Source organism: Nannospalax galili, unplaced genomic scaffold (genome assembly GCF_000622305.1).
Source record: "Nannospalax galili isolate Female #2095 unplaced genomic scaffold, S.galili_v1.0 scaffold854, whole genome shotgun sequence".
NCBI lineage: Eukaryota > Metazoa > Chordata > Mammalia > Rodentia > Spalacidae > Nannospalax > Nannospalax galili.
The window spans coordinates 2831233-2840147 of NW_008334957.1; the positions used below are offsets into that span (position 1 = coordinate 2831233).

Here is an 8915-nt window from a genome sequence, read left to right on the forward strand (position 1 = left end):
TGCTAAGACTCATCCATTTTATTGAGATACTTGAGTGTTCTGTGTGATCGGCACAGGGCTAGTTAGTGCTAAGGAATTGTCAGCCCACTGCTGCGGGTGCTGCAGTGTGACCACTGGCCAGCTAGCTCTCTGTAGTTCAGTCTGGGTGTCTAGTACTTAATTACCTTTGTCAGAAAGGCAGAGGAATCATGTTCTTTGTCTTTGGCTTAAAGTGATCTAGTTGACATTTCTCAAATCTAAAAAAAGTAAGTTGTTCTGGAATATGACAGAAAGATCCCAAAATTCTAAATTTTCATCTCTTCCATTGTTTTAAATACTCAAATCTGTACCTCTTGAGGATTTGGTGTCCCTCTGTATAGCTTCTGGCAAAATGAATTTTGTATACAGTAGAGTCAAAGCTTTCACAAAGATTGGATTCAGAAGTGGTAAGATGAAGACCTCATGTAATGGAAATTATCCCCTGGAATAGAAAAAAAAAAAAAAAATCCCTCCCTCCCTTTGCTCTTAAAGGGCATGTGGTTTTTTTTGTACAGCAGAATGTTACAATGTATTTTAATAATATATTATTCAAAAGCAGCAGTTCTCAACCAGGGTTTTTTTCTTTTTTTGCCTTCTTGGTTTTTTGGTTTGGTTTGGTTTGGGGTTTTTTGGTCTTTTTGAGACAGGGTCTCCCTGTAGCCCCAACTGCCCTGGAACTCACTTTGTAGACCAGACTGTGTTTGATCTCACAGAGATCCACCTGCTTCTGCCTGCTGAGTGCTGGGACTAAGGGCGTACTTCTGTGTCCAGCTCCTTTATTTTTTTCAAACTAAAATTTTTATTCTACTAGATAAAAAATGGCTTCATGTCTCAGTTTGTAACTCATAACTAGGGAGACTGAACACATTTTTGGGAGTTTTCTCTTGGTGAATTGCCACGCCATGTTCGTGCTGGCGTCTTAACACACCTCATCACTGCTGCACAACCTTTGCCATCGTCTTCCCATTACTGTGTTTATCTTTCAGTCTCAACTAAAGTTCTACTGTTTGTAACATTTTGTGACTGTTTCCAGTGATGGCTCAATTTTTACTTCAAGGTCTTTTTTTATTCCTAGACCTTCTATGAAGTCATCGAGTTGTTACAATTTTCTTTGTAAAGATCTTTTAAGATCTTGCATGCTTTTATTACAATTATTCCTGGGCACTTTTAGGTTTTTGTAAAAGGCATTTTTTTCAGTCCTTTTTTTTGTAATTATTAGTATTTGGAATTAAAGTTGCATATTATACATTGACATTTTATCTAGTATCCTAGGTAAAGCCTTTTGTTTCTAGAAATTTATATGGGTCCTTTTAGATTGTGGACATACATAGTCTTATCACCTATGAATAATTTCCAATATTTTTCTTCTCAGATCTTTAAAAAAAATTTTTTTGATTTATTGTGTATTTCATATAATACATCTTTTCTTTGGGGGGGGTTGATGTTTTTTTTTTGGTTGGGGGACAAGGTCTTCCTGTGTAACCCCAGCTGGCCTGGAACTCACTATGTAGACCAGGCTGGCCTCGAACTCACAGAGATCCACCTACCTCTGCCTCCCAAGTGCTGGAATTAAAGGCATGCAACATTACGCCAGGCCATACAATACATCTTGATCATATTTAGATCCTCTTCCCTATCTGCACCCCTCAGTAGCCCCCACACACACCAGATTTCGTGCATTCTGTCATGTATGTTAAGGCCTATTACATCAAGTTTGTGTCCCCAAATGTTCTTAGATGTGAGTCCATCCACTGGAGCCTGGTCAACCTAAATAGCATCACTCCTTTAAAGAAGACCAACATTCCCTCATCCAGCTAGTGATCAGTGGCCAATGATGTCTCAGCTAAAGTTGGGGCTTCGTACCTATTTCCCCACTTCTGTGCTGGGTTTTTGTATGATTTGGGTTTGCGTGGGTCTTGTGCATGCTGTCACCATTGCTGTAGGTTCATTTGAGCAAGCTCCCAGCCTCCTGATAACCTGTTTCCTTGTGGTCATCCACTACCTCTGGCTCTTTCAGTCTTTCCACCCCCTCTTCTGCAGTGGTCCCTGGGTGGCAGAGATTTAACATAGGAGTCCTATCAAGGAACATGCACACACTCTGTAGTCTCTTGTTCTCTACATTTTGGCCACTTTAGGCCTTTTGTGTTAAGCACCATCTGTTGCATGAGGAAGCTTCGCCCTTGAGAGTTGAGAGATGCATTAATATTTTCTCTTCCCCCTGTTCCACTATGTTTCCTGAGTCTTAGGTGTAGAGCTTCCATTGTAGATGTATCACTTAGGGTTGGGACTCTCACACTTACTCTCTGTATTTGAACAGTTGTGGAACTCTGTAATTGTTTTCATCTACTGCAGCAAGAAGCTTCTTTGATGAGTGGTGAGAGGTATACTTGTCAGGCTAGTTGTGAGGTCTCAGGTGGGCTTCCCAGATCTTTACATTACTTTATCTTGCCTCACTGTGCAACCTCTCAGACCACCAGAGAACAAGAAGAAAACAAACTTCAATTGAAAGGTAAGGAATCATATCACACACATAAAAACTCACATAACACACACTGATACAGAAAGATGATGCTGTCCACAAATGGAGGGGGACCTGGAAACCAAGAACCCAACACCTCCCAGGGAGACTGAATTTTAAGGGTGTTAGTGGTTTCTCCTCTCCTAATTTTGGATTGGTCAACTTAAGAGAAGTTTGGTGGGTCACATCTTCAAGTTGAGATAGCCAGGGTTAAATGATTCTAAGCATGTCAGTTGAAGGGGCCCTATTGGAATTAAAAAAATCGGGCCTTCCTACCAGAGACCAAGTAACAGCCAGAAGTGTACCGTCTTGACTACTTCTCAGAGACTCTGTTTGCTTATTAGGATTTGGTCCCTTACAGTATAGCTGGATTCTGTGGTAGTTTGCTTTGTAGTGTATTGAGGAATTTCCATGTTGATTTCCATATTTGTTGAACTAACATCTCTACCACATCATTAGCAGTTATATAGATGATTGGATGGGTAGGTGAGTAGGTGGGTGGATGGATGGGTGGATGGTGTTTCAATTGCTGTGACAAAACACTCTGACCAATACCAACTTGGAGAGGAAAGGGTTTATTTATTTGGCTCATATCTCCCTGGTTACAGTTCATTACTGAGAGAGACCAAGCAAGGTAGGAACTCAGGGCAGGAACCTAGAGACAGGAGCTGAAGCACAGGCCATGGAGGAACACTGCTTATTGGCTTGTTCCCCTGGCCCGTGCTCAGCCTGCTTTCTTATACAATTAGAACAACTTGCCTAGGGGTGGCACTGCCCACAGTGGGCTGGACCCTCCCATATCACTCAAAGATTAAAAAAAATGCCCCTACATACATGGCCAAAGGCCAGTTCAATGAAGGCAATTCCCCAGTTTAGGCTCCCTCTAGCCAGGTGTGTCAAGTTGACAACTATCCAGCACAGATGGATATGATAACAATTCTGAATCTGCCTTTCCCTAACAGCTAAGTATGTTGAACACTCTCTTGAATATTTGTTGTGTGACAGTATTCTTGAGGAAATGAACAAATGTTACTTATCCCAGATAGGGGACCAAAGTAAGGATATCACCAAAGTTCAACTTTGTGAACTGATGAGTTTTATTGGGATTACTTATGGAATATGGGTGAAGGATTACTTGCAGGAGCAGAAATGACTCAAGATAGCTGCATCGCCAAAAGCCCCTCACTCCCCCGAGCGTGCCTGGCAGCTCAAGAAAGCTGGAAATCTGGAGTGCAGTGCACAATGTACAGGCAAGTCACCAGGTTGGAGGGTGTCTTTCCAGGCAGCTCAGCTGATTTCTGCTTCTTCTAGGTGGCTCAGTTGGTCTGAGCTGCTTCTAGGCAGCCCAGCTTGTCTGAGAGTGTCTCTCAGCAGTCCTTAGGGCTTACATATGCCTGGGGATTGGGGGGTGGGGTGGGGGTGGCAAGTGAACCTGAATTTCAGGAACTTCCTAAAGCTATTGAGTTTTTATTTCCTTTTAGAATATCCTGTAGTTTGCCTCCCTTTAGAATATTTACTGAGCTTCGCTCCAAGATAGAAGATTTTGCCTAGAAGGAAATTGCTGCGAAACGATTTATTGGCCATTTTTGCATCATTTGAAAAGTGTGTTTGAAGTGAGATGATGTGTGTGTTTTGTGTTAATCCTCTACTGTGATGTTTTCCTGCCGTGGAAACTGGTAGAATAGCTCTGGCAGAGCTCAGGAAATGGCTCTTTGGTTGGGAGACTTTGCTGCTGCCTCATTCCCATCGCTCATTATTCATTTGTTTAGGTTTCTCTGTGTCATTGTGTAATTTTGGTAGGTCATCTATATGTAGAAATGTATCAATTTCTTATAGGTTTTTCAGTTTTTTGGAATATAAGTTTTCAAAATATGTCCTAATTTCACTGTAATCCATATCTCCTTTCCTCTTGTTAATTTGGGTGCTCCATCTCTTTTCATTAATCTGCCTAAGGGTTTGTCAGTGTTTTTAGAAGACGCCTTTTCATTCATCCTTTGTATTCTGTTGATTCCACTTTATTAATATATTTGATTATTGTCATAATTTCCTTCCATTCGCTGATTATAGGTTTGGTACGTCCTTGTTCTTAGACTATAAGATGCATCAGGAGGTCCATTTAGCAGACTAGTAGTGGGTTCTCCCCTTAGGCCTGTGACCTGACTGGCCACAGGTTCTTAACCCCAAGAATGGTAGTAGGTATGTTTTCATCTTGTGAAGCAGGCCTTATATCCAGTCAGAAAGTGGTTACTCCATAGCATGCATGCCACTATTGCACTAATGGTCATATTTTGCCAGGCCAGCTGTTAGGGAGACTCACAGGGCTTGCAGCTGGGAAGACTGGTGATTACCTGTCTCTGCCAGTAGCTTCCATAGCAACTTCTAGCACCATGAAAGCTACCCAGTAGGGATAAACCTGTGAGGTCAGCTCTACCTTGGTTTCTCCATGTTCTACTGCTCAGGTTTGTAGTGTCTTTGGCAAAAGGGTCTGACAATCAAGTTTGGGGCAGTAGCCAAGAGCAGTGGTAATAATGGTATTCTTTGAGGGTCAGTAGGTCCCCCTGGGCCAACAACTTCAAAAGACGGCGCCCATTCCTGGCATTGGGCTCTTCTTTTGCTAGCCTGTGGTATCTGATAGGCACATCATCCTCCAATTATAGGATAATTCTATTTGAAATTTTAATATGTATTTGTATATATTTTAGGAAGTTTCTACAGAAGTAGGTTTCCATGTAAGCTTTTCAAAAGGCCTTTAGTGTTAGTTATCCCTCCCCAGACTCCCTCCTCTACTCTGCCCTCCTATTCCACACCCACCCAACTTAATTCTTCTGTTTCATTCCCCTTTTCCCCCCTTTATAAATCACTACATTCTATCTCCCCTCCTGTGAAGCCCCACCCCCCATGGCCTCTTACTAGTTTACTGACCTTTGTGGGTTTTACACAAACATATTTAAAGATCTAAAGTTAGCATCCATATATGAGAATATGCTATGTTTGTCTTCCCAGGTCTGGATTACCTCACTCAGGATGATTGTTTCCAACTTCATCCACTTATAATTTTGTCTTTCTTCACAGCTGAATAATACTCCATTGTGTAAAAGTATTGTATTTTCGTTATCCATTCATCAGGTGATGCTCTTCTAGGTTCTTTCTGTTTCCTGGCTATTGTGACTAGAGTAGCAATGAACATGGATGAACAAGTATTTCTGTAGAATATTCAGTCCTTTGGGTAATTTGCCCAAGAGTGGTGTAGCTAGGTCATGTTGTAAGTCTTCTTCTATCTTTTTGAGGAATGAGGTTGCACCAGTTTACACTCCCACCAGCAGTGAATAAGTGTTCCACTTTCCCCACTTCCTTAACCAGCATTTGTCATCCTTTTTTTTTTTTTTTTAAGCCATTTTACTCACTTGGGTAAGATAGAAATCTCAATAGTTTTACTTTTCATTTCCCCGGTGGCTAGTGTTTTCATTTTTTGGTATCTTCAGTTTCTTCAGTGTCTTAAAATAAGCATTTACTTCCTTGGTTAGATTTATTCCAAGGTTTTTGTTTTGTTTTGTTTTGTCTTTTTGAGACAGGTTCTCCCTACAGCCAGGGCTGGCCTAGAACCCACTATGTAGACCAGGCTGGCCTTGATCTCATAACGATCTGCCTGCCTCTGCTTCCCAAGTGCTTGGATTAAAGGCGTGCATCATGCCCTGCTCCAAGATTTTTTTTAGGCTATCATGAATGAGGTTGTTGGGGTTAGAGAGACGGCTCAGGGGTTAGAGAGATGGCTCAGGGGTTAGAGAGACGGCTCAGGGGTTAGAGAGATGGCTCAGGGGTTAGAGAGACGGCTCAGGGGTTAGAGAGATGGCTCAGGGCTTAGGAGCATGGGCTGCTCTTCAGTTCCCAGAACCCACATGACAGCTAACGACTGTCTATAACTCCAGTTCCAGGGGATCTGACACCCACTTCTGACCTCCACAGCCATTCACGACGTGGATGCACTTATACACGTGCAGACAATACACTCACATACATAAAATGAAAATAAATTTTCTGAAAAATGAATGGGATTGTTTCCTTGATTTCTTGCTCAGTATGTTTGTTGTTCATATATAAGAAGGCTACTGATTTTTGTGTGTTCATTTTGCAACCTACTTTTCTGAATATGCTTATCAGATGGTGTTCAGTCTTGGGTCAATTCTGTGTTGATGTGCCAGACATGTTCCCAGTACAACTCAGGATATGTACACTTCTGAGCCAAGAAGCAAACTTTACAAGATTCTCAATGTCAATCTTTAGAAGTCTGGAGGGTCATACAGTTCTACAGGTGGTCCTTAGATGGCAGGGGTGGGGTCACAGAGGAAGTGAGTCATGTTGCATCAAGGTGGGCAGCCCATGAAGGACATACCTTGACCTCGGGTGGAGGTGGGTGGGGTGGAGACCAAGTTGGAGGTCTCGATGTGGGGTCATGGTTGCAGGATGCTTCACAGTCCCCTGGTGGCATCGTGGGTAGGTTGTTTGGGGTTGGGGGATAGGCTCTAGAAGGACATAGCTGGTAGCTGGCAGGGGAATGGCTCTGGGAGTGCCTACCTGGGGGCAAGAGTTGTGGGAGCCACATGGTCCTAGTGGCATGGAAGGAGGGTTGCTGGCCACACTCAGAGGGGCTCTGGGTGTGCCTGCATGGTGGTCAGAGACTAGGGGCACCACAAGGACCCAGCGGTGGCACAGAAGGAGGGGTCACTGTCAAGGCTTGAGGAGCTTTAGAGGTATCTACCTGGTGGTCAGGGGTCACAGGGGCCACACTGACCCTGTGGTGGCATGGAGGGTGGGGTGGCTAATATTTTTAAAGCAATACTTGCTTTATGCTGTGAAATGTGATCTGTTTTAAAGAAAGTTCCATGGGCTGCTGAGAATATTCTGTATTCTGTTGGTGTTGGAGTATGTTGTATTTGTCAGGTCTATATGATCGATGGTGCACTTTAACTGTAACGTTTCTCTATCCATTTGGGGAAGGGAGCAGGATAATCTGTTGATGGGCTACTATGAATGACTATATTTGGACCTGTCTGTCCCTTTATGTTAAGTACAGTCATTTGTTCCTCCTTGCTGAGGACAGAGGGTATTGATGTCTTGCTTTGTTCTCAGGCTTTTTGTTTGTGGTTCACTCAGTTGCAGTGGGCTGGGATGTTATTTTCTTCCTTTGGTCCAGACAGGTCAAGCCAGGAAGCATTGTATGGAGGCTGAGCTTTATTCTACCAATAATAAATAATTATCTATCTGCAAATGAAATTTTTATGATAGCTACAAAATAAATAAAATACCTTGGAATAAATTTAACCAAGGATCTGAAAGAACCTTCTTTAGAGAATTAGAAAATTACAAACTTTTTTTAGAACTATGAAAAGCTGCAAATGGCCAAAGCAATTTTGAACACAAAGCAAGAAAAGCTAGAAGTGTTGTCCTTCCTGAGTACAGGGGTACTAGTCACAAAAACAGCATGGTCTCGGAAAGAATCCTTCACACCTCCACCCAGCTGGTTCTTCACCCCTTGTCATTCATCCTATACCAAAATCGACTAAAGAATGTGTCAAAGACCTAAATAAATTATCTTTAATTGTGACTGCTAGACAGTTACAGTTTCTCAGAGTGCCAGGAAGAACTATCCACTGTCCATGGTAGCACTTCTTCAGTCTTAACTGGGCTAAATTTGGAGAAAGAATGTATGCATAAGTTACTGTGATCAGAGTAAGCAGTCTCTTGGCTTTAACTGATAAATACAGGGCTTGAAAGGCCCCTGCTCAAAAAAGAAAATAAAGTTCTCTCTGACTGCATTCAGAAGGTGGAATCCGGTGTCAATCTAGTAAACTGTGGCTTCACATAAACCTGTTCATAGAAATCCTCGTATGGTGTTTCTACTTGCGTCTCTGACACAGCTCCACAGTTTTGGAATAGACTTTTCTGTATTGGCGCAAGCCTGAAATCTAAAGAGAAAGGACAAAGGATTAGGACGATGCCAAACCCAAGACAGACTCATTCAGCAGCTTCTCCTCCACATTTAGAGCACACCCTTCTGTACTGTTTCACTGAAACCCTAAGTGCATCAAACTGCTTACTACACTTGGACCACTACTACACACCACTGTTCATCTCCCAAAGGTCCTGTGCTCAAGGTGGGACCTACTAACAACTACCTGATTTGGGGCAATTATTTATGTTCTCTAAGTGCAAAGTCTTCGTCTATAAAAGTTAGGATTAAGCCGGGTGTGGTGGTGCACACCTGTAGTCCCAGCACTTGGGAGGCAGAGGCAGGCGGATCTCTGTGAGTTCAAGGCCCTCCTGGTCTACATAGTGAGTTCCAGGACAGCTGGGGCTACAGGGAGACCCTGCTTCAAAAAGA

At 42.7% G+C, this 8915-nt stretch overlaps 1 protein-coding gene across 1 annotated transcript in view; it reads right to left on the minus strand.

Moving 5' to 3' along the window:
* Positions 1-8220: 8220 nt before the first annotated feature.
* Positions 8221-8915, minus strand: part of CUNH11orf65 (chromosome unknown C11orf65 homolog) — a 25144-nt gene continuing 24449 nt past the window's right edge. The window contains exon 9 of the mRNA XM_008829718.2: positions 8221-8499. Coding sequence (XP_008827940.1) covers positions 8351-8499 — 149 coding nt within the window. The 3' untranslated portion in view covers positions 8221-8350. The remainder of the gene's footprint in view (positions 8500-8915) is intronic.